The sequence below is a fragment of the Glandiceps talaboti genome, chromosome 22 (assembly GCF_964340395.1).
Source record: "Glandiceps talaboti chromosome 22, keGlaTala1.1, whole genome shotgun sequence".
Lineage (NCBI taxonomy): Eukaryota > Metazoa > Hemichordata > Enteropneusta > Spengelidae > Glandiceps > Glandiceps talaboti.
The window spans coordinates 1,156,189-1,184,013 of record NC_135570.1 but is presented as its reverse complement, the minus strand read 5'-3'; the positions used below and the strand labels follow the sequence as shown (position 1 = coordinate 1,184,013).

The 27,825-nt window shown below is 35.1% G+C and overlaps 1 protein-coding gene and 1 long non-coding RNA gene across 3 annotated transcripts; one reads left to right on the top strand and one right to left on the bottom strand.

Moving 5' to 3' along the window:
* The first annotated feature begins 728 nt into the window (after positions 1-728).
* LOC144452557 (uncharacterized) lies at positions 729-16,865 on the top strand. 2 transcript variants are annotated; one of them, XR_013482356.1, is made up of 5 exons: positions 729-867; positions 5,716-5,889; positions 7,082-7,184; positions 13,292-13,400; positions 16,712-16,865. It is a non-coding gene; the product is annotated as an uncharacterized LOC144452557 (long non-coding RNA). The 2 variants fall into 2 exon arrangements; XR_013482355.1 differs by having other exon boundaries at positions 7,082-7,259.
* LOC144452556 (isovaleryl-CoA dehydrogenase, mitochondrial-like) lies at positions 8,663-27,825 on the bottom strand. Its single transcript, XM_078143659.1, has 12 exons — positions 27,683-27,825; positions 26,019-26,117; positions 24,010-24,099; positions 22,759-22,810; positions 20,926-21,095; positions 20,114-20,207; positions 18,643-18,776; positions 17,463-17,559; positions 16,204-16,297; positions 14,758-14,839; positions 12,857-13,034; positions 8,663-11,209 (listed from the first exon to the last, which is right to left on the bottom strand). Exons 1-12 carry the CDS (start codon positions 27,821-27,823, stop codon positions 11,073-11,075), a joined length of 1,368 nt encoding a protein of 455 aa, XP_077999785.1. The 5' UTR covers positions 27,824-27,825; the 3' UTR covers positions 8,663-11,072.

The window sequence follows — 27,825 nt, the reverse complement described above, 5'->3', positions numbered from 1 at the left end:
CACAGCAGTAGCTAATTTTAAATTGAGAAGGGTTCATGTTATCACATTTATAAGGTCTATAAATTCAAATTGACTGCAAACATCATTACCCAAAAATTTCAGATTTCAGAAAAACAGATGGCAGTCTATGTTTGCAGACATTCTGTGACAGAAGTGGGAAACTTTTCAGAGTGCATATGTTAGTGCTTAGCTGCAATAATTTTAGCATTTGTTTTAAGTTTGAGTAGCTTTTTCTGTTTTTGAGCTTTTTCCCCCCTCCAATGTTTAACTGGGGTAGGTAAGGTGTAATTTTAGCAGAACAATCGTACTACCCAACTTTATGAGTCAGATCTGCCATGCATATCCGTCTATTTGCCCAGCAGGAATTGTAGTGTTTGTTTTCCAGTTAAACATCGGAACAGAAAAAAGGCTCAAAAACCTTTTTTTTTAAATTATCAAATTTAAAACAAAGGTTGCAGCTAGTTATTGCTGAACATGGAGGTGACGTTCTGAGACACCTTCATCCCCATGACACTCCAGATGAATGACCACAGGACTTGTTCAGGAGTAGATAAGAAATCTTAACTACGATCCAAATATGCTACCTGCGGGAACAAAACATTTAGAAGTTATGTGGTCAAGTGTATAATCTACTGTTGTGGCAGACACCTGTCATGCATGCCTCACACGTCATGTGTGTCAGACTGGCGCCCTCAACGACGACCAAGGATGTAAATTTGCCAGAAATGATCCAGCTGCAGTGAACGTACGTCTTGACGTCGACCATGCTACGAGTACGACTACCTACGACCTTACCATATCATGTACCTTTATTTGGACATATCCGGACATCACAGCGATATATTTACCTACAGCGATTTACTTTGGGTAAGTTACATTTCGCTGCTATGGGAAAATGCAACACTGGCACTCCCTACATTTCCGACCGCTCGTGTCGGACGGACGAATTTTCTTAGAATTAGCTATAGAACGTGTAGTGAGTTTTTTCTCCTTCGGATTATTTTTGTGTCGTCCGGTCCCCCCCCCCCCCCCCCTGCAGATTACATGGGCTGGACAAACAAGAAAAAAATGCCAGGGTATCTAAGTGATGCGTGCTGACCAAAATTAATTCTTTTTTGGCCTAACTTGTGTTATAAAATAGTGTTTGAACATGACATTAATGTGCTCACTCGAGAAAGAAAATGGCACCCAGGTACGTGGACCAGGTGACAACAGTATAAATGTAAATGAGGCCACTACTGTTGACGAGAAAGTCGATCTAATTCTTAGTAAGCTGAGAATACTAGATGTCATTGAAGCTCAGCATGTTGGTTTGTCTCAGGATTTTAAGGCCCTGCAGAGAAAAGTAACAGAACTGCAAACTAGCACTGAATTTTGCAATCACCAAGTCGAAGAAATGGCTGAAAAGGTGCTGAGAAATGAAGACGAGCTAGTGCAGCTACGCAGAACTTGACGACTACATGCGGCGTGAAAACTTGCGTTTCTTTGGAATACAGGAGGAAGAAAAAGAGGATACTGAGCTAGTTCTACGAAACTTCATCTCACGTGAGTTGGAAATTGATGAACAGAAAATAGAGTTCCAACGGGTCCATCGTACCAGAGCAACAAGGAAAGGGAAACCTCGTGGTATAATAGCCCGTTTTCTAAGATTTAAAGATCGCGAAGCTCTTAGACGTGCAGGTAGGAAATTATAGAGAAAACCTTTCTCCAATAGAGAAGATTTCAGTCAACCAACACTAGAGAAGAGACGTAAACTAATCCCGGTGATGAAACGGTTCAGAGAAGAAAATAAACGTGCGGTATTAGTGGCTGACAAACTATTCATTGATGGAAACCGATATGAACCTCTGCGACACTTCAATACAGAAATAAATGAGTCGATTCGCGGTGAATAGGACATAACTAGAGCGAATAGAGACACAAATTGTATACATTTCTGTTCCTGTAATGTTCATGGACTGGGAGAAAGAGGTGATAAACTTGAAGACGAAGACTTTTTAACAATAATTAACGGTTATGATGTGATCTTTCTTTCAGAGACGTGGATGACCCCTCAGGTCAATATAGACATACCTGGTTTTACTTATTACATAAATTCTCGTAAACAAAAACATACCAGAGCAAAGAGAGAATCAGGAGGTTTGCTTGTATTAATCAGAGATTGTTTAGTAAAGTGTATCGATATTATTGAAAATGATGTTGAGGATATGATTTGGATGTGCTTAAAAGCTGGAAAATGTGGTTTAATCCAGGATGTATATATATATATGGGATTTATGTAGCACCGGAAAATTCAACTATGTATCGAAATAGAGACCTAGACCAATTTGAATTATTGGAGCGTTTTGTTGCAAATTTTTATTATTTGTGGAGATTTAAATGCACGTACAGGAGAATTGCCTGATTTTGTTGTATCAGATAGTGCAAATCACATACCTCTTCCGAGTTACTATGAAGTAGATGAAACAAGTGTACTTAGAAAGAATATGGACAAGAAAGTAAATAGATTTGGTGAATGACTTATAGAATTATGTTTACAGTCAAAGCTTAGAATCGCAAATGGTAGGCTTGGGAATGACTTGGATGGAAATTTCACATGTTACCAGCCAAGGAGAGAAATAGAGGATACAAATTCTAACTTCAGAGGAATGAGTACAGTTGATTATGTTTTAGCATCTGAAACTATATTGCCAGAAATTTGTGAATTTACTACACATGATTTAACTATTCATTCTGACCATGTCCCATTGTCTTTCACTATTGGTGGTTCAAATGAATATTGTATGTCTTTTCAGCATTGTAATGTAAATTCTGCACAAGTTAACTCCAATGTAGAACACCTGGCATTTTGCTGGAAAGAAGATAGCAGAGAGAGTTTTGTAAATGAGCTAAATCTGAATAAGTCTGCAACATTTATGCATGCATACCTAAACACGTCATATGACCCAGACGTACAGGGAGTAGAACTAGCTACAGAAAGTCTCTTAACATTTCTGCAGGGCACTGCTAAAAATTGTCTGTCGAGCAAACTTAGGTTTGAAAAAAAGAGAAAAAAAGTCAATCAAAATCGTAAATCTTGGTTCGACAATGAATGTAAGTCTGCCAGAGATCGCTTTAAACATGTTTGCAAGAAATTCAGATCTCCAACTAGACTAAAAGAACAAGAATACCTGAATGCCAGGAATTCGTATCGGAAATTGAAAAGGAAGAAAAAATACATGGCAAAATTAAAGACCCTAGCTGATCTAGAAAATTGATGCACTACAAATAGAAATACTGATAAGTTTTGGGCAAAGATGAAGTAAATGCAAGAGACAAGATCAGGGAAACCCAAACATATCTCATCAAAAATAACAGGTGATCAATGGTTTGAATACTTTACAAATTTAGCACAACCACCAGTCAGTAATTGTTTCGATGAAAACTTTCATGCCGGAGTAAACAAAGAACTGATTGATTTTCTTTCTCATGAACCACACAATAATGATCTGCTTGACAGACAGATTACAGATGTTGAGTTTGAAAAAGCATTAAGTGTGTTGAAAAACTCAAAACAGCCAGGCACTGATGCCATTTTAAATGAAATGTTAAAAGCATCAAATGCTGTATTAAAACAGTGCATTCTAAAGTTGTTATTGGATTGCAGCCACTTTCCTGAAGATTGGACCTTGGGGATTATTTGTCCGATTCACAAAAAAGGAAGTATTCACGAGCCAAATAATTATCATGGCATTTCGCTGCTTAGCTGTTTTGGAAAGTTGTTTACCGTTATCTTAAATGAGAGAATTAAAGACTGGGATAGTGATGTAAATTTCTTGAAGGACAATCAGTCTGGTTTTAGAAAGTATCATTCTACTGTGGATAATATATTAATTTTGAAAACACTTATTGAGAAAATGAGAGTTGAGAAAAAGAAATTGTATGTTTGTTTTATTGACTTTCAAAAAGCCTTCGACTACGTTGATCGTGCAGGACTTTTTGTGAAACTGATAAAGTCAGGAATTAAAGGGAAATTTATGAAGGTGTTGATAAGCATTATAACTCCGTTAAGTACACCGTTAAGTTACCAGGTGGTCTGTCAACAAGTTTTAAGTCAGATGTGGGTGTACAACAGGGTGGCATACTTAGCCCTATTTTGTTTGCGTTTTTCTTAAACGATGTCGAAGACTGTTTGAATAGGCCACCTTTCCAAGGTATTACTTTAGGTGATTATAATTTATCATGCCTGCTTTATGCAGATGATAGCATAATTGTTTCCACATCACGACAGGGTCTTGAATTATTGCTTTCAAGATTTGAAAACTATTGTAATAGTTGACGTTTACTTGTAAATGTAGTCAAAACCCAGGTTGTTGTTTTTAACAGAGATTTGTTCTCAAATGAAAATGACCAGACAGACTTTGTCTTCAATGGTCAAGGTATAAAGACAGTAACGAGATATACATATTTAGGTATAGTTTTTACAGAGAACGGGTCTTTTAAAGCTGCTTTTATACAGCTGGCCGATAAAGCGTCAAAAACTATTTTCTCGGTCCGAGCGGCACTGGGAAATGAATTATCACCTAAACTGTACATGAAGATTTTTGACACCAAAATACTTCCAATATTAAATTACACAGCTGCTGTACTTGGTAATTTACATGTTAATTTGCTCAAAAATATCCAAATCAAATGGGCAAAGTTTATTCTTGGAGTTCCACAACACACAACAAATGCAGCTATTCTAGCAGAACTTGGAAGATACCCAGTAGAGCTTGGGCGACAATTAGATATCATACGTTTTTGGCACAGAACATCGAAGTTACCATTTGATAGACTTTCTCATAAAGCACTAAACAACGTAATAACCCTCCGCGAAAGTGGTAAATCAAAATGGGCAAGGTCTATCAAGGGGGTGATTTTCAATGCCTGTGACCAGGGAACATTGTGGAGTAATCCTTTGAGCATTTGCATTGGAAAATTTATAAGTGAAAGGGTACAATCTCTGAAAGGGGAATATTTTTGTGAATGGAAAAAACAAGTTTCCAACGCAACGAAATAAACTTAGGACGTATAGAACATTTAAACCCAACATTTATTTTGAACCATATCTTGTTATTTTGAAAAGTTTTCAACTCCGACATTTTTACACAAAGTTTAGATGCTCCTGTCATAAGTTAATGATCAAAATGGGTAGATATATGCATATACCAGTAGAAGACAGATTATGCTGTGTGTGTGACTCAAATGAAGTGGAGTCTGAAATTCATTTTTTGATAAGTTGCTCTAGGTACAGTCAACAAAGGCAGAGTTTCTTTCAAACGATATCCACTATTTACTCTGATTTTATGGATAAGGATGACGAGACTAAGTTCATCGTAATCATGTCAAGTATATAGATAAAACTATTGTAGTGACGACTGCAAAATTTATAATAGATTGTTTCAGGATCAGGGACAGTATTTGATCTCCTTTTTGTTTGCATTGTAGTCTTTTATATAAATTATATTTATTTCTCAGCTGTTTTGTGCTTTTGGCTCACGTGACCTCCTTTATTCGTTCTTATGTATTTATGTAACCCTCCTCCGGGGATAAACGGAGGTATGTTCCGTTATTGGAATAAAGAAAGACTATACTATACTATACTTGATGTGTGCTGTTCTTCAGTTCAATAACTCCAATTGGTCTTTGATGCAACCATCTATAAATATATCCATTATCTATTAATTTACTTAGGATCATCCATTTGACAGTCTGACAGATGCCATGCAGCAAGAAAAAAACCCAAAGGGATTATCAGGACTACGTGAACCAGTAAGAGAGGACTCATCGATGTACGGACACATCATTCCATGATTCTATGAGATGTATCAGAAGTAACACACAAGAGATGCATGATATTTGTGCAAGGTAAACAATTTTCAATTGAGTATAAGAGTTTGAGATTCAGAACAATCATTGCAGTTTTTAATTCCCATTTGCTTCTATCTGCACACCAGTATACCAGTGACATACCTTTGGATGCTCTCTTCTCTTCTCCACTTGAAAAAATTGTTTGAAATGCCCAAGAACCTTGTGCATTTCAGCCATAGTTCCAGAGAATAAAAATTGTGATATTATCCCAATATGTTGTATTACATTTATCCAATGTGTTGTACTACACTTCAGTGTCACTGTCACTGTCACTGTGTTGCCAAGTCTTATTAGTGGTCATAGAATCCTAGTAGTTCAAAGGGTGTGCCGGGTGTGCCACTGGGAAACTGTTGTTCAGCTACAAGGACAATGGGAATTACTGTAAGCATTGCAATGGTTGTAAACATTATGACTTTGTAGGGGTACAAGCTGAGTTTATATGTTTTTGAGGTGAATTTTTTCTGCATATTAACAGGTACTCACTGGTGTATACTCAACCATCACTTGCAATTGACTAAACTCAAACTTGGTATTATGATATAACTTATAAACGATCTGATGACATAATTTATTATATGTATGTATAAAGTAAATCACGGAAATCCCCAGTACGTAACTAACTGTTCTAACAATGCCATAGAAGGTATGCATTGACATAAACATTTATAGTTCCATCAAAATATTTTGTAAATATTTTCACATCAGTGAAAAAACTTTTAGACTCAGCTTGTGCCATTTACTATTGTTAAGCTAGAGAGAAATGGGAATTAAGTAATACGATGGTTGTTAAAATTGTGACTGGGGGGTATGAAATAACGACAGGATTGTATTTCTTTGTACAATATTTATTTTATTATTATCATAACTCTGGAATATACAGACCACTTTTTGACTTCCCCATAATACAAATTTAGTTTTTTTCATTGTACTGATCATTTTTCAAACATGTTGCGTAGCATTCTCTGCAGCATAAAGAATAACACCAGCACAGTCCTTAGCTGTAAAGTGTCCATCATCACAGGCCTTGGCTACATTGTAGACATAGGACCTACATGCACTCAGACGGGTGTACATGTCCGCCATCTTGCCTTGCATTAACTGTAAGGGAAACAGGTTGGTTCACCATTCCTCTCTTAAAGTGAAATTTAGGTTTTGATTTTAATGGCATTTTTGTTTCATTATTTCACAGAATTGTAGCTGAAAATGTTCTTGGTAAGGTTGACAAAGGTGTGTATGTATTGATGAGAGGGTTGGACCTGGAAAGACTTGTACTAGCAGCTGGACCTATTTGGGTAAGTTTCCAATCATTATAAAGACAAAAGATTGCATAGTTTGCCCACTAGGAGGCGCTGTTCAGGATCATCATAGTGAGTGGCCACAATATTATAGTATACTTAAAGTGTATGCATACAATACATACATACATGTACACACACACACACATGCACACACACACGTACACACACACACACACACACACACACACGCGCGTGCACGCACACACACGCGCGTGCACGCACACACACACACACACACACACACACACACACACACACACGCACACACGCACACACACACACACACACGCACAAACACACACACACACACACACACCGAAACTGAAATGTTGAAATTCAAGAACTAAAAGAATGCTTTCTGATGCTATTTTAATATGTTGAGGTAGTTATGATATTACTATATTAGTTAAAATTCTAATCAAAATACAAGGGAGCGGTGTGGGGTACCCTTAGAAATTTTTGAAATTCAAGAATGCTTTCTGATGATATTTTAATATGTCAAGGTAGTAACAATACTAGTTAAAATACAAGGGTGTGTAAAGGAAATATAAGAGCTAAAAGAGTTCTATCTGGTGTTATTAATACCCTTTCCTGATTCAGAAAACTAATACTGACAAAAATTCTCAAAGTATATACATGTACGTTTGTTGCATGCCGTACCATTGAAAATTATTTTATCATTATGAAAAATTACATGGAAGTGTTTCGGTTTGTTTCAGCATTTGCCAACTGTTAGAATAAACCTTTGACAAACAACACATCATGTATAATTTGAGAATTTAAATGTTAAAAGTTTAGATGTCACAGGTGGCGGTACTTGGAATTTCACATTCGCAGCTAGTTGATGTACTTACAGAACAACAGTTTTTAGCTCATACATTTTGTACCCTGGAAACAATTTCTTTTGAAAATCCTCCATAAAATTATATGGTATAATGATAACCAATTACAATAGTTCATTTTAGGTATAAAATATGATATTAAAACAATCTTGATAAGTTTAATTTGGTTGCAAAGAAACAGCAAAACATTTTGATGGTGAAGTTGCTCAATTCAAATAATTTTCAATTGACTCAAAGATATTATGAAACCCCCTTAAATAATTTTGAAACAAGAGTGTGCATAACCATCACTTGCAATTGACTAAACTCAAACCTCGTATAAGATATAACTTTAATATAAACGATCCGATGACGTAATTTATTATATGTATGTATAAAGTAAATCATGGAAATCCCTAGTAGGCAACTAACCGTTCTAACAATGCCATGGAAGGTATGCATCAACATAAACATTAGTTCCATCAAAGTATTTTGTAAATATTTTCACATCAGTGAAAAAACGTTTAGACTCAGCTTGTGCCATTTACTATTGTTTAGCTAGAGGGAAATGGGAATAGAGTAATGCAATGGTTGTCAAAATTGTGACTGAGATATGAAATAACGACAGGATTGTATTTCTTTGTACAATATTTATTTTATTATTATAACTCTGGAATATACAGACCACTTTTTGACTTCCCCTGAATACAAATTTAGTTTTTTCATTGTACTGATCATTTTTCAAACATGTTATTATTGTTAACAGTTAAGCCCCAGTTTTTCTCCCTGCAACTGTTGGTTGTCTTGTTGAACATCCACTGATTAAGTTTCATTAGCATCCCACAACGTTATCATTTGTTGACAAACAAGTATATGGTTCCTTCCTCATTCATGACTGTTTACACATGGACATCAAGTCATAGTACCCTGTACCATTGTAGTAGAGAGGTAGATCAGCTAATCACAATGATTCAGTATCATACACAAATATGAAAAAAAAATGGGAAAGCAATTACAATACCAGGGCTAAAAGCAACCTTCCACAGTTGAACTCAGTTTTAGATCGTCATGTTTTAGATCTGTCATCATCCAACTAACCCAGTCAGGAGGATTGTCAACACAACACAGCTAAATAGTACTTTACTAAATTAAAGTGGTCATATGGATGAGGATTGGGTATTTATTTTGGATTTTTAATTTTATCATGGCTTCCTACTTGAAAAATCAACACGAACAACAACATTGACAAAGTCTGTTTGGTAACTCAATACATTGCAAAAAGTTTTTAAAAATGTGTAAAATCTTTGTTATTATACATACAATAGCAAACATTTCACACATTTATTAATTTTTTTACAACTGATTGAGTTACTCGGCATATGTTGTTTCAAATTGATTTTTCAAGTAGCAAGTCATAAAATTGTTTGATAAATTAAAAATCCAAAATAAATACCAAATCCTCATCCATAAGGTCACTATAACACTGCTAATCTGTAATAATTTCATATCTCGTACAAAGTTGATTAATAATAATATATTTGGTCAGTCAGTTCTTGTATTACATTTCAAAGTCATAATAATTCCTTCACAAACTGACATTATGACCTAGACAAATTGTACAAGCACAAATTAACTGTAAATATACGTTATAAGTTGAAGTTCAAGTAGAACCTGGAACACTGAAGTAAAGTATACTCTTTCAATTGCTTTAATTGTAAGTCTAGGATTTGGCCTTTCAAATGTTGTCAGTTTGTAAAAAGTATTTTCTGCTATGAATACTGATTACCGTGAACATAGCTGCTTCTATTCAGTTCTCTGAGATCCACGTTTAGTCAATGACTATTTGCTTGTTTTGCACTGCTAACATTGTTTACAAATTACATTGAGAGACACCACACCACATACATGTACTGAGCTGATAATGAAACCAATTGAAATAGTATACTTTTACACTTAATATTTATACTATAAACCAGAGTGGCAAAACCAGGCAAACATTTTACTTGAATATTTTTTTCTGACCAAAGTCACATGAATAAGATAAGTTTGAATTGGGTAATGAAATGCCCGTTTATCATTTCCCGTTTTATAAATTTTAGCATACCATGAAATTCCTAATTGAAGCAACAAATACAAACCAACTATCAAATAACATTCTGAGCAGACACATTTCTGTGCAAAAAAAAAGTTTCCAACAAACACACTGCTTCATGGGACTACCCGATAGTTTAGTGTATGTGTGTGTATTTTGTGTACAACACAAACTTCCGAAGAGATACTGTGGCTCTTAATCAGGAATTTCATGGTAAAACTAATTGTAATGAAAAAACAGTCGATAAATAGATTATCTATATATTTATAAGCCTTTTCTGTGTTAGAATTTACAAAGCTCAACTAATACATCAAAAACACAAAACAAACAAGCACCCCTACATGTACACGCGAAAACATCGTAGGACCCAAAAGTTCAAGTAAATATTGCAATACATGTAGTAATAACTGAAAGATTGTAAATTCTATACCGTCAAACGCTTCCATTTGGGGTGTCAAATATTATGGGAAGACTTTTGACATGTATTTGTCAGGATGACTCTTGGTATAATTTGTTTATTTGGATGTCAAATTAGCAATCAGCAATCATCTGCTATTTGGCAATATTGAACATAGTTGAAGCCCTTAATACAGTAAATTGAAAGATATAGATGTGTGCCATTATGTTGTAGAAGGACGATGACAAATCAACTATTTGGAAACTACAACCAGACACTCTTGTAAAACTAATAAGCTGCCAATGCATATTGATGTACTCACAGGGCGGTGGTCTTTGATAGTGAATTTTCCTAACAGTGGGGAGGCACATTAAACCATTCAGTATTTAGGCCATCTTGATTAGGTAATTATATATACATAACCAAGACATCACTATCACCCACTTGTGCCAATATCTTATCATATATAAATGTTTCCATTTGGTGTCAAATATTCTGGGAGGATTCTGGGAGGATTTTGACATTAGTTGTGCATTGCTTGATGTTGATGACTTCTCATTTCATACATGGGTTTATTCTCTAAAGTCTTTGTTGAAAGCTCTTCCAATGATCAATCGTCTGACTTCACTGGTTCCAGCTCCAATCTCGTACAGTTTAGCATCTCTTAGTAATCTACCTGTGGCATATTCATTGATGTAGCCATTACCACCTGATGGATGCAAACACAGAACATAACATACGTTAGAGGCCAGATCAATACTTCAATGTAGGATAAACACTAAATTCTTTTAGTTGGAGACCTCAGACCCATCCTCCCCTTTTAATTAAATTGGCTAAAATTGTTTTAAGATAACACAATCAATTTCAAATCAGTATGTACTGAGGAAAAAATCTCTATTATTGACACTTTATTTTATTTTAGTGATACACATTTACTATTGTGAAAATTCTTCCATTTCTCAATTTGATGACATTTTTTATAGAATACTTTTATTTAGGGGTACAAAACAGATCCATTAAAATAAATGTATTTTGTAGGATGAGAACTAAAATGACCCCCTTCCCCTGTAAAATAGTTTATTTTTTTTATCTTACATTGAACTATTGATCTCACCCCTTAACTAATCCTGAAGAGTAGATGTCCCCTAGATTGTACTTACATTGTACAATACATTGTAGTATAATTTCAATACATTATAGCATAATTTCAATGGGGGATCCATGTAAAATAACAGTACACGATGATGTTCTCATTCTTATCAAATTGTAAAGCAGTGACTTACATAGTAGCTTTAACCAGTCAGAATGTACCACTCCATTCCAAGGTGAAACTGGGATATCACTGAAGGTTCCTTATTTTACCCAAATGGTGACTAATTAAATTATTCTACATATCTCATCATAACAACTTAATGCAGTCAAGGATATTTCTGCCTTTAGTACAGTTGTATTGATTACTGTTATGAAATTACTCTTAGAAAATAGGGTTGACATTTATATTTGTACTTGGAATATATTGAACAAAGTCTAGTAAGAATTATAGTAGTCTTTATTTGGAGTGGTACATTATAATTGTTTAAAGCTACTATGAAAGTTAATTTGTGTCATTTATTTTGAAATTGTTTCAAAATTATACTCAATAAATAAATTTTCTAATAAAGAATCATTTGTTGTGTAGCAAAAAAAAGTTCTTAACACTTACATTTATTTTGAAATTGTTTCAAATTTATAGTCAATAAAAAAATGTTCTAATAAAGAATTATTTGCAATTCTTTTTTCCAACTCCAACTCCTATTCCTATTTCTATTTCAACTCAGGACTCAGACTTGCCAGTCTAGGAATTGAACTCAGGACTCTGTCTTACCAGTCCACAATCTTACCCACTACTCTGTCGGGTTCCCCCCTTTTACACATGTGTTTTTATCACTTTTATCTTTTACAATCACCAAGTGAATGAAAAAAAATTTCTATAAAAGGAATTGAACCTGAAACACACCTACTCCAACTTGCCAGTCTAGGAATTGAACTCAGGACTCTGTCTTACCAGGACTCTGTCTTACCAGTCCACAATCTTACCCACTGCTCTGTCGGGTTCCCCCCTTTTACACATGTGTTTTTATCACTTTTATCTTTTACAATCACCAAGTAAATAAAAAAAAATTTCTATACCACAACAGGAATTGAACCTGAAACTTTACAGGCTAAGGGTCGTGTGATGATATACATTACTTTAAACCGTACATATTTAAAGGATATTAATTATATAGAAATATATATGTGTGCACTGTGTGTAGGTTTTATTCATCTTTATTACAGTCTTACATATAAAACCACTTAATTATTATAGAAAACTTACCAAGACACTGAATGGCATCTAGGGCTACTTGTGTAGCATTCTCTGCAGCATAAAGAATAACACCAGCGCAGTCCTTAGCTGTAAAGTGTCCATCATCACAGGCCTTGGCTACATTGTAAACGTAGGACCTACATGCACTCAGACGGGTGTACATGTCCGCCATCTTACCTTGCATTAACTGTAGGGGAAACAGGTTTCAAATTAATTGGTTGAAAAATAATTGTGGTTCCGATGGCGTCAGGAATTTATTTCATTTGTTTATTTATCGTTTTTATTTTTTGAAAATTATTGCTTCAACCCAAAAACAAACAAAATCTCAGTCAGAACTTTAGTAGAACAGTAGGAGGTACTTTTAATAGATATATTCACCATTCCTCTCTTAAAGTGAAATTTAGGTTTTGATTTTAATGGCATTTTTGTTTCATTATTTCACAGAATTGTAGCTGAAAATGTTCTTGGTGAGGTTGACAAAGGTGTGTATGTATTGATGAGAGGGTTGGACCTGGAAAGACTTGTACTACTACTAGCAGCTGGACCTATTTGGGTAAGTTTACAATCATTATAAAGACAAAAGATTGCATAGTTTGCCCACTAGGAGGCGCTGTTCAGGATCATCATAGTGAGTGGCCACAATGTTATAGCATATTTACTTCAGGTGTATGCATGCATACATACATGTACACACACACACATACACACACAAACCGAAACTGAAATTTTCAAATTTCCTCATAACAGGAGACATACGTCGAAAGTACAAGTGGGGTGGGTCCCAAAAGGTTTTTGAAATTGTTGAAATTCAAGAATGCTTAGGTAGTAACAATACTACATAAAATTTGAATCAAAATACAAGGGAGAGGTGTGGGGTACCCCTAGAAATTTTTGAAATTCAACATGTTGAGATATTAGTCAAAGGAAAATTTAAGAACTAAAAGAGTGCTATCTGGTGTTATTAATACCCTTTCCTGATTCAGAAAACTAATTTTGACAAAAATTCTCAAAGTATATACAATGTATGTTTGTTGCATGCCATACCATTGAAAATTATTTTATCATTATGAAAATTACAGGATTCATAGTATTTTGATTTGATGGAAGTGTTTCGGTTTGCCAACTGTTAGAATAAACCTTTGACAAACAATACATGAATAATTTGAGAATTTAAATATTAAAAGTTTAGATGTCACAGGTGGCGGTACTGGGAATTTCACATTTGCAGCTAGTTGATGTACTTACAGAACAACAGTTTTTAGCTCATACATTTTGTACCCTGGAAACAATTTCTTTTGAAAATCCTCCATAAAATGATATGGTATAATGATAACCAATTACAATAGTTCATTTTAGGTATAAAATATATTAAAATAATCTTGATAAGTTTAATTTGGTTGCAAAGAAACAGCAAAATATTTTGATGGTGAAGTTGCTCAATTCAAATAATTTTCAATTGACTCAAAGATATTATGAAACCCCCTTAAACAATTTTGAAACAAGAGTGTGCATAACTAATCCAGCCCACCACCCAAAAATAATTGAAATGCCTAAACTATGGGTAGCACGGGCCCCGTTGAACAGCTTTTTAAAAAAATTTTTGGCCTTGCCAAGGAATGTACAAAATATGAAACTTGCATCATTATAAGGATTTATTGCGAATCTTACATGACTAGTTATATAGACAGTATGATCAAAGCCAGTAGTATGTAATGAAATGTATATAATTCTTTTGTTGGCATTTCAGTGCCATACATTTACTATTATGAAAATTCAATTCTTCCATTTCTTACTAATACTTGTATTTAGGGGTACAAAACAGATCCATTAAATTAAATCGATTTTGTAGGATCAGAACTAAAATGGCTCAAACTATGGAGAGTGGGTGAACATTTATTGTAATTACATACCTGGAAGTGACCAATAGGTTGACCAAATGCCTTTCTTTGGTGCAAGTATGGGATGGCAATATCTACAGCTGCTTGCATTATTCTGTAATAGAACCACAATATGACCTCACTGACATGTTCTCACATTGGTGTTGATGTTAAAATGACACTATTCCAGATTTCAGTATATCACGTCATCTTATCAATATTAATCACACACCAGTACACAAAGTGGTTAATCACCAGTGTGCCCTCTAAAGCCAATCTGGTGTTTCACAAGAAATGTCATTTTTTCTCACTCACAACAACAAAATTTGGCTATCATTAGAGGGTACTCTGTTAACCACAGTGTAAAAAACTTGGTGAGCTCCTAAATATTAGGCCTAATAAAAAAAATTATGTGGTTCCAATTACACTCAATTTTAGAATAGATGGGGTAGGTAAATTTTTTATTTTATTTTTCTTTGAGTTTCCAGTTCAGGTTTTACATTGTTTTTTTCTTCCTATCAAATGTACAGCCATTACAGATTGAAAGAACAGTTTTATTTTGTCTTTTTAAGTTGATGTCAGTTTCCACATCCACTATTTCTCATGAGACTTCACAATGTTAGTAATTTTATTATTTTTTTCTGGAGTACATATAAAAAGTTTAGGGTTGGCAGTGAAAAGCTAGGTGGGGGTCAGGTAACCGGAACCAAACAATGATTATTTTTTTACTGAGGTGTTATAACCATTAACAAAAATACTGATTGAAATTAATTCATCTGAACTTGCCAAAATTGCTGTATATTTCTGCCATGACACGTAATATATTGTGAGTACTGCTACACTGTACAATATTTTACCCACAACTCTCTGATTTGTACTGTTCCGACATCATGTCCTTGAAGTCAGACAAATTTAACCTTAGGTACAAGATTTTGTAAGAATATTTTTGCCATTTTCAAAACGTACAATTGACACTGATGAGTTTCTGAATATATATTTTCATTGGTTCTGGTATCAATGATTTATTGTAGAAGGTGTAGCAATTTTAGAAATTTGTCAACAGATTTTCTTGAAAGACATGCAAAATATTTTCTACAAAACTAGGGAAAATATATGCACCTGTTATGACTTTGCCAAAGATATAGATTTATTTGAATAGGTATAACAAAAGAAATTTGCATACTAAAACTCATCATACACACACTGTCTACCCAAATTAGTGATACTTTGACATTGAAAAGTCATTTATTCGCAGCACATTTTATGCAAAATTTACAACTGTAGTTTTGATTCCTAAGCGTTCTTTTGTTACATATTGATTAAACGTAATTACGATGCTTAAAATGTTGACAAATATGGATTATTGAAGAAGTTATAAAATAAGGAACTTCCAAGCATACCAATCAGAGAGAGAGAGTTGTGGGTGAGATATTTGTACAGTGTCCTAGTGGGAAAACTATGCAATCTGTTTACACTTACCCAAGAGGCCCAGCTGATAGTACAAGTCTCTCTAGATCCAATCCACTCATCAATACATACACACCTTTGTTGATCTCACCAAGAATATTTTCAGCTACAGAGAAAGAATGAAAGAAAAATGTCACTTAAAAAATCAAAACATAACTTTCACTTTAAGAGGAGTGGAGAATATATAACGTACCCCGGCATAGTTATTTTGAATGTATGTCTCAACTCCATAGTGTGTATTAATCTAGGATAAAACAGATTTCCCATTTTCTACTTTTAATAGAATCTGTTTTGTACAAATGGTATTAAAAAACATACTGATTTGAAATTGACTGTGCTCTCTGAAACAATTATCAACTTTGGCCAGTTAAGTTAGAAGGGTGTAAGGCCTAGCTATAAAATAGTTTAGTTGTTTTTTATCCTACATTGAACTATTGATCTCAACCCTAAATAACCGCAACTTTTTATTCTTGGTAACTTTAACAGAAACTAACATTGTTTAATTTCATTTTTCTTACAGGTCGCTATTTCATCTTTAGATGCAAATACTCAATCACAATACCACATATTACCGGATTCAAGTCTTATATTAATTGAATATACAAAGTAGAAAAACAAATAGCATCCTCTAGGAATGGAATTGGTAAACGGGCACCACTTATTACTTATTTTGACATGTAGCCGATTCTTGTGTTTCGTTTGTACTTTGTTTTGTCATGTATATATATATTCCTTATGAAATAAAGCAACTCTTCAATCAAAGACATATTGTGCAAATCTGAATGGCGTCTCCAAGATACAAAACTTCATAATTATTTGATCTTGAATATGGAGATCAAAGGTCAAGGTATGGAAAGAAAGCTGACCTTTGGGGTATAGACATTTAAATGATGTCTTTGATTAAACTTCTTGAGTTATTTGACCTTGGAAAAACTCCCAAGGTCAAAAGGTCAGGGTCTTAAAAGACAGATTTGATAATATGGATGTAGGAACTTGAATGGGTCACTATATATTATACCTCCAAGGTTATGATGCATATTGTGAAATTTAACAACAAATATGGCCGCCATTTGGCAATATTTGATTCAGTCATAAAACATAGTGGCGTGCATAAGTCTCACATAGTATGTTACTGTTATGCCAGGTTTGGTTGAGATCTGAGGGTGAGAACTCAATGTATAAGTTGCCTTGGGAACTACAAAAATGTCAACAGTAAATAATAACTGCTACTTTTTAGATATTGATATGATATACATTAGATAAGACATTACCTGGTACTTTACAGTTATCAAAGACCAGTTCACAAGTACCGGATCCTCTCATACCAAGTTTATCCAGTTTGGGTGCTGTGCTGAATCCAGGGAAACTCTAACAAGATAAAAAGAGTTTTAAACATTTAATAATCTTCAAATAAGTGCAGTGAGAACTAGAGACTAGATCAGGACTTACTTATGGTCACCTAACATTACTTTCATGGATTATTATAGAACCCTATGCCACATGAATTACCAGTGTAGGTACTTGGAGTATTTGCACTCATTATTATGTATTTTTCACATTATTATAAATATTTTATGCACTGCACTAAACAAGTGTTTAAAATCATAACTACAACATTGATGGAATAACGAAATATACAAGATCATCAAAGAGTATGCATTTCCTTTTTGAGTGGGTATAGAATCTCAAAATCATTAAACCACACTCAAAGCACAACATTTCTTGTGTTCCTTCAATAGTCCATTTGCCAATTCCAAGGTGCATTGAGCGAGAGGACGTCGCTTATGTTGTTACATTTATAGACGATTGCACAAGCTCAACAAACAAACATTGTTTCTGTTCGTTTAGGTCAACCCCCACCCCATCCCCTAAACAAATGCTCACAAGTGCGATATCAAACATTTATATATGATGTAAACTATGATGAAAACTGTAGTAGTCACATCACTATGATCAGTGTAAATGTGAAATCATGATTGTAAACACATTAAAATACTACCAGAAATCCAACACCATATCTCTCATTACAAGTAAATTTTTATAAACTTATTGATCAACATCTCAGTAGTAAATGCAAACGTCGAAATTTGTTTAGAAGTGCCAACATGAAGTTCAACAATCACATTGACGCTAGACCCCCTCCCTAAACGAATTAAGTTCACTTATTGAGCTTGTGTGACATTGTTTCTTACGTTTGAAGGTTTGAAGTAACATTTTCATCGGGAAATGATGGAAAGCATATTGACTTCTTTGATTATGAATGATTTTATAGCGCAAAGACTAATCACCATTAACGACAGAAGAATTTCACAGGTGAACCCAGGGTACGGTCAGGTGACAACCATCCCTTGAGTAGTGTGTTCACAATACAAGGTGTTGTATGGAGAGATGTGCAATGCATCTTGGAACTGGCAACAGGTCTATTAGAATTAATGTTTGATGTACACATACCTTTTCAACGATGAAAGCACTGATGCCATGTTGCTTAGCTACTCCATGGTTAGTTCTTGCATAGACGATCAGTACATCAGCATAAGGTCCGTTGGTGATCCAGAATTTACTTCCATTCAGTATATAATGATCTCCTGTAATAAATAAATTGGAGTGTGTTATATGACACAGTCCTTCCTAAGAAATGACAAGATTTATATAAAAAAAAAAGAATGTATTGTTCTGATAATTTATATTGTTTTCACAAAATCATAGCATGGAATCAACTACTTTATTGATGCCTGGGATGACCCCTTCACTCAGAGAATTTCAAATAATCAGTCTTCTGTCAGGCGATTCCACTAGAAGGTTACCCCAGGGTGGTACCAGTAGCCAGCTCTGGTAGGGTGTGCAGCCAATACTAGTACTGTCAACCCCAGATGCCATTTTATACAAATTTTAGACCAAAAACCAATACCCAATTTTAGACCATTACAGATTTTAATAGCTCAAATTTTAGACCAAAAATATTTGTTCCACTTTAAGGAAATGGTGGACAGCAAACTGTAGTTGTAACCAGATGATACATGTACTCTATTGCCTAGCTATAATATAATAGTCTTCATTGACTCTTTGGAGATTTCAAGACAAAAGTAATCACAATCTTGCCAGTGGTGGCGCTATGACTCCAGACCTTAACCCTCGAACCGACTAACTTCTGGTACTTGGCACAGTAAGAAAATAGTCCCTTTTGAGAAAGCTTCATTTACAACTTTTAAGATCTTGGTAATTACTCTATTGTACTCTAAATTCTAAATGAATTAGAAATTGTTGGTCCCTCATGTCATGGTTTTGAGGTGATATCTGTTGGTTTTGGGAATGCTAAGTGGAATAGTGTATGGATATGGGTTTGGAGATTAATGTTAAATGAACAGAGATGTGGAGCATGTGTGAACAGAAGAATTTTGGGGAAGTTGATTGCTCATATTACGCGATAAAATATAATCTGGTTACATAGTTATTACTCTTGTATTTTCCCGTAGGAGGCAATATTTTGGGGGCAATTAATAGTAGTTATGATTTGGTAAATGGAAATGAAGCAAATTTTAGACCAAGCAATATTGAAAATAATGTAGAGTGGACCCCCATTTTAGACTCTTCAGCTCGAAAAAACAGCCCATTTTTGACCAAAAGGTGAGAAAATGGACCTCAAAAGGCGTGGCATATATTATATGTATAGTTGAATAATAGCCCCTGGGAAAGTTACCTGACTAAATAGCATAACATTATGCTGATGACACCTGAGTAGATTGGGATGACAGCTACATAGTCACTTCAAAACGTAGATTGCAATAACATAACTGTACTACATGTACTAACTACTACTGAAATAATCCGTATTTGTGATTTGAACTTGAAGTCTTTAATTTTGGAAAGAAGAAAGTTAGAAAGTGGCAAATAGGCGATAGAGATTTGAAATACTGATACTTACCATCCTTGTCAGCACGCAGTTTCATACTGACTACATCAGAACCAGCCTGGTGTTCACTCATTGCAAGAGCTCCAATATAATCTCCAGAACACAGCTGCAGTATAATAGAAATACAAATTGGTTACTGAGGAGGAAGACGTGTAAATGTACCATCACACAAGACATAGGTACTGTGGTGATTAATACATGATTGTATGGAATGGTAACATACATGTATACACTAGATTAGTTTGTAATAATGGTAACGTACATGTATACACTAGATTAGTTTGTATGAAATGGTAACGTACATGTACACACTAGATTAGTTTGTATGGAATGGTAACGTACATGTACACACTAGATTAGTTTGTATGGAATGGTAACATACATGTACACACTAGATTAGTTTGTATGGAATGGTAACGTACATGTACACACTAGATTAGTTTGTATGGAATGGTAACATACATGTACACACTAGATTAGTTTGTATGGAATGGTAATGTACATGTACACACTAGATTAATTTGTATGGAATGGTAACATGTAGATTCTGGATTAGCAAGTAAAATAATAACTGAACGGGTTTAAATGGAGTCACTCAGAATCTGGATGTACATTGTACTTCAATGGAGTTTATAGCAATAATTTCCACCATGAGTGTATGGTACCACACTTTTGACTAAGTTCACCTATCGTAAGGTCACATGTTCTGAATACCACTGTTGACTCAGACTGAAGTGTGAATTTGAAAATTCTAGGTGTACAATTTTCAAGTTTGTGTTTGCAAGAAAAGTTAAACTGGACATTTGATAAATCAATGTTCTTACCTTTGGAAGATACTTTTGTTTCTGTGCTTCACTGCCATTTCTGACAAGTTGATTAATACATAGATTAGAGTGTGCTCCATAACTTAGAGATATTCCAGCTGATGCCCTAGCCATCTCTTCTCCAATAATGATGTGATCCAAGTATCCACCACCTGTACCACCATACTCCACTGTCAACAAAATATAACACACATTATACAAATATATCCCAAATACATTGCCTTGGCGAGGTTCATTTATTCATTTATTTTATTGATGGCCATGCATCCATGAAGTGTGTGTGTGTGTGTGTGTGTGTGTGTGTGTGTGAGTGTGTGTGTGTGTGTGTGTGTGTGTGTGTGTGTGTGCATGTAATAAAATACAATTACATTATATATACATGAGATAGATAGATGGATGGGTGGATGGATGGACGGATAGATACAGACAGACAAACAGACAGACAGAGACAGATAGATAGACAGGCAGATACAATGTAGATAGACAGACACAGACAGACAGATACTGAGACAGACAGACAGACAGACAGACAGATAGATAGACAGATACAATGTAGATAGACAGACAGACAGACAGACAGACAGACAGACAGACAGAGATAAAATTGAAAATAAAGTACAATTAAACCAAAAACCAGAACATATGGAATACCAAGAAGAGTGAGAGATTGATGGACTGTTAGTATTTGCAACATTGGATGCTTTGTGTTTGAAGGATCGGGAATGGACTTACGGAATATAGAATGTCCCTGTATTGTGCTGGTTTAAGTGTAAAGTGTTTTATCATGAAGTACATGTATACTACTATAGTCAGTTGTGAGTTTTATTATAAACATATTAGTTTGTAAAGCTATGGATTTAAGACAAGAATTTTATATGGATGCCTGATATTGCTTGAAAAGTTTCTACACATTTTATAACCTGTTATAAAGTATCCACTATTTCTGGCGAGACTTCACGATTTTTGTGATTTTATTATTATTTTCTTGAATATATAAAAAAATAAGTTTAGGGTCAGCATGAAAAACTTGGTGGGGTCGGGTAACCAGAACCAAACAACTTTTCTTATTTGGCCTAAGCATGATTCATGCTAAAATTAGTGATTTTCAGTAACTTATTTTGCTGAAACTTATGATTTTTCATGGTTTACTGATTTATGCAAATTTATGCAAGTATTCAAGAGGTTTCCTAAGCTAAAATCAATAAGTAGATCCTTAGGAACACATGAACACCGTGTCAAATTTGGTGCTTTTATCCAGCATGTAACAATAAAGTAGCTAAGCCACCTGACTATTATTTCTACCATGCAGATAAATATACAACCCATGAAAAAACACTGAGTGCATTTGCTTGTATGAAGTGAGCCATGGGAAGACTTAATGCAAAGACAACAGAGGGTAAACAACAATGCAACTGATACAAAAACAACAGTGGATGCTTCTGATTCACACGGCACTTTTATGAGTTTGCTTTTATCCATTCAAGTTATAATGTACTTAAAATTTAACATGTTTGCCTGTTCAGGTGGACAGGCTTTATTAAACTGTCTGTTTGCTGGTTTCACTGCTATGTGGTAAAGGCTGTTTGTTCACAATTTACAAAACTGATAGTGACTTGGTTTGCCTAACAAGGCCATGGTAAAAGTTTTAGATTGAATTGAATGCAGACTCTCAGTGCTGAAATTAATTTCTTCAGTAACGTCAACTCAAGAATACTATCTTAGACTAAAGGAACTGTTTCAATATAGCTAGTAGGTAAACTGACATCAACTCCTGAATTCCATCTTAGACTAAAGGTACTGTTTCAACATAGTGAAATCACAATAACTCCTTACCTGGTGCAGTGATTCCAAGTAATCCCAGGGCACCACACTGCTTGAAGAATTCCTACAAAACAAACATAAAATATCAAAACAGTTATCAACATTGTCACTTATATCATTGTGGTATGGAGTAATGGGGTTCCATGCCATAATTTCTCACATCCATTTGAAATGATATTAGAATGTATTTGTCATTAATGGGGCACAAGCTGAGTTTACATTTTTTGGGATGTAATATTTTCTACATATTAAAAGGTAATCACAGCATTCTACTTACTAATGTATACTTAACCATCACTTGTAATTAACTAAACTCATACCTGGACTTGCTAAGGTTTGGGAACCCCGGTAACAGAAAGGGGGAAAGAGGTAAAACTGGTAGTGCTTCCCATGCAATGTATCATAATTTTGGTGGGGAACCCCGGTAAAATGATGTGGGAACCCCGGTAGATTTTACCTACTTACTGCCCTTAAATAAAACACTGCCACTGGTATTAGGATATATAACTTACGACTGATCCAATGATATAATTGATGATAAAGATCAATAAATGAATAGAAACTCCCTACTATGCAAACAATAGTTCTAAGAATGCCAGAAGACAAATTATAATGTCGTAGAAGGAATGCATCGACATTAACATTATACTAGAAGTACACCTATGAATCTCCATGGTTACGATATTGATGGCCCAGACCATAACACTGACAGACACAAACTCCTATCTTTTAACACAAGAGTTACATGTATGTCTGCCTTCATGACATTTGTTTGTTTTTGAATGGCTAAAGTCCTTGGGCAAGAACGTGACTGTGCCTCAGTCGACGCAGCTGTATAATTGGGGACCTGGTAGGATATAGGTTGCAATGTGAATGCTTTAATCTTATGCGCTTATAAAGGCTGCAATGGATTGTATGCTCTCCAGTGAGTTGAGGAAGTATAAAGGGCCATTGTGCCACTATATAGATCAAAGCCAGGGGTTAATAACCTGAAGTGCTTTGAGCACAGAGTGGGAAAGTGCTATATAAAAACCAACATTATTATTATAACTTACATCAAGTCTTTACAAGAGTGGTCAGTTTCACTGGCAAAACAAGTTACATTGTAATAATTCAAATAGCAACTATGCCTTCAATATAAAAAACACTATGCAATTTACTTACATAATGTATTTGGAATCAATTTCTATGCAGTGATGTTGTAACCAAAAATGAAGCTATGATTATTTTAGTCTCAAGTATACAAAATATATGATCACTTACCCTCATGTCTGGAAAGTTATCTGTGGCGTCAATATCAGCAGCCTTAGGTGCTAGTTGAGTTTGACAAAATCTAAACACCATTTCACGCAACTGGAAGAACAAATTGTATAAAAATAAATAAATATATATATATTGTGGCAATTTGAATTGAAATTCCACACTATCAGCTACTGGGTAACACTCCCATCTGTACTACTAGTCTGTATCCATGCCACACTATCAGCCATCACTCATGTCTGTACTAGTACTAGTCTGTAAGATACAGCATTCATGCCACACTATCAGCTATCACTCACATTTGTACTACTAGTCTATAAGATATGACATTCATGCCACACTATCAGCTATCACTCACGTTTATACAACTAGTCTGTAAGGTTCTCCACTCCTGACATTACAGGACACTCCTGTCTGGGACTCACTCAACAAAAGTAGCCAGCACACAAAACTGCATTCCAGTACAAAACACTTAGTGCATAATATAAATACTAATTATCACACCTGCCAATGAAATTAACACATCTGAGGAGAATGACACTATGAAACAATGAGCAGGAAGATATTCAAAGTTGGCCTGAGTTCCTTCTGTAGACACCTGTCCTTATGTACATGTGTGAAAGTCATATTTAGCCATTCAAAGTAACTTTATTTGTACTGTCCTACTGATTCTTGGAACCATGAACAATATATTCTCATATCTCTTGTTTGTCCAATTTTTAGAATACAACATTGTTATTTACAATATCATATAGGCAATCTAAAAGAACTGATTGCATTCAAAAATATTTTCTGATGATATTTACTTTATAAACTTGAGTTCCACTAATCTACATCAACTTGATTGTTATGATTAATTTGGTATGATTGTGATTAGAAATATCTTCTTGATTTGTATAGTTTATCACCTCTTAGTTTGCTAGAATAATTTTTTATTTTGTGATTTTCCCCTGTAAATGCTAGCTATCTCTTTTAATTCTACAAAGTACATACATTTTTATGGTTCTGTATACCTGTCACTCTGTCCTCACCAGCCTGCTCTATCCTAAGGGGGTTGATCAGTGTGTGTGAGGGCACCCCATCATGGTGTACCTTACAGACTACCCTGTCACTCGGCTAGATATAGACTTTTTTTACATGTACCATACAGTATCAAGTCGCTGTTAGTGTTACACATGCACCTGTCACTCAGCTAGATATACGCTGTTTTTACATGTACCATACAGTATCAAGTCGCTGTTAGTGTTACACATGCACCTGTCACTCGGCTAGATATACACTGTTTTTACATGTACCATACAGCATCAAGTTGCTGTTACACATGTACATGTCACTCAGCTAGATATAGACTGTTTTTACATGTACCATACCAGTACTAGTCTGTAAGGTATGCCATGATGGGGCACCCTCACACATCATGGCCACAGAGGGCGGCATAAAACAATGCATCTTACAGTCTAGTACCATACAGTAAGGTCGTTGTTACAAAACAAGGTTATATCAGACAAGCTACATTACTTTTAAATCATGTAAATAGCATTGTAAGTCTATTAGATTCACACAACACAGGAACTGTTATAACCAGCTTGTGTAATCTATCACACTGAGCAATAATAGTTTTAGTGGGTGTCTATCTTAGTATTTGACACCTCGATTAACATGGCCATATGGCTGAGGATTGGATTTTTAATTTATAAATCAATTTTATTATGGTATCCTACTTGAATAATCAATGTGAAACAGCATATCCCAAGTCCTTGTTTGTAACTCAATAAATTGCAAAAGATTAATAAATGTGTAAAATCTTTGTCATTGTACATACAATAACAAACTATTTTTTACACATTTTTTTTAGCTTTTTGCAATGTATTGAGTTACAAACAAGGACTCAGTCAATGCTGTTTGTTCAAGTAGGACACCATGAAAAAATTGATTTATACAATAAAAATCCAAAATAAATACCCAACCCTCATCCATATGGCCACTTTAACTGAGTTATATTAAGTTTTTACCTGTTGTTGTTCTTCTGATAGTCCATTTATTTTATCATCTATTGCGATATATGTTCCCTGTGGTGCTGCTACTGATGAAATTGGAGTTGCAAGATCAGCCTACATGTAAACAAGATAAACATTCACAATTACTTCTCAATACAGTAATGTATATAATAACATTTACCACTGACGTGCCACTGACGCACATAATTTCTAGTGATGCACCAACATTTGGTTTACCCCTATCTCTTACTATATAGGACAATGTGTGTGTGTGTGTGTGTGTGTGTGTGTAGGAGTATGACATTGAGTATCATGTGTACCTACAGTATCTATGTAGGGTACATGTGTGTTGTCACTAGTGTGTGTGAATGTGTCCATGTACAGGGAGTGAGACTGTGTACCTGTGTGTGTAGAGTGTTATTGTGTATGTAGGGATGTGTATCACAATTGCCTACACTGTGTAGGGTGTGTCACTGTGTGTGTAGGGATGTGTATCACGGTCGTCAGCTGCTGACACCATGTAGGGTGTTGTGTTACTGTGTACCTTGTGTAGGGTGTGTAAAAATGTGCATGTACGGGGATGTGTGCCTTCAGTATGTGTGACAGTCACTGTAGTGTGTGTATTTACAATGTATGTCTGTGTATAGGGTGTCACTGTGTACCTGGCTACTACCTACCAGGCAGTAACACACACCTACTACAGTACACACAGGTACAGAGTGACTGACATACTGACTGTGTGTGTGTGGGGGGGGGGGGCATGTGCATTTGTAGGTGTGTGGGAGGGGGGGTCTGTGTGCCTATATAAAAAAATCATGCCATGAGCAGATGAAAACAAGTGATGCAGCCTGGATTGACATTTCTAGTTAGGTAGTTATTAACATATATACTTAAACAAAGAACAGCCTAGTTTCATTTGCAATACAAGCAAATATACCAAGACATTTTCTTGCTGCATTGACACAATGACAGTCTGTGGTGGTACCTTTCACCATCTATCTCCATGGACAGAGTATACATGTACCCAAATGGATATATTGTGAACTCTACACTGTACACCAAAGTCCATCTCAAAGTATTTGGTCTTTTTCAGACTCTCTTATAATAATTTGCTGAGTAAGCTACTGTGACTATGGCTTATTGGGTCTACGATGAGTCTATGTACAAATGTATTATTATGCCCCGTGTTCATAAATTTATGACGTATATAGTTATAATAGTAATATAGTCATGAAGCACACCAGGGAAATTGTTTTGTTGTTGTGACGTATGCACCTTATTTAACCTAATAATGCCAACCTCTTGTGGACTAACCATCTATATTCAACTTCAAGAGTCCATGATGACAAAAACAATAGAAATTAATTAACATAAATTGCCGTCACCCTTGCACCTTTGTCGATTAAAAAAACAACGATACGTGCAGCAAACCCCACAGAAGGTTATTTTTGAATATTCATAAATAAATTTGGTATATCGGGCGACAGTATAAGTGTTTTGAATGGCTAGTAAAGCACATGTAATGTAGGCCTTTGAACGCACGAGCGACCTGACCCACTTTTTCAACGCTACAGTGCACAGGACAGTTGCGATGTGTGTTCTACATGTACAGTGTACAGTGTGTCGTGTCTGCGTTGCGTTCACAAATTAAAAAGTAAAATAAACCAATATCACTGTACCGGCTTTGTCTCTACATCTTTAACTGGATCAGGTGCATTTCCATAGTTTCTTGAACCCGTTGTTGTACTTGCGCTGGAGCTGTAAGCCCTGCTCAGCGATGGAGTCAACCGGCTGAGCACTCTCCACTGTCTTGTCAACATCG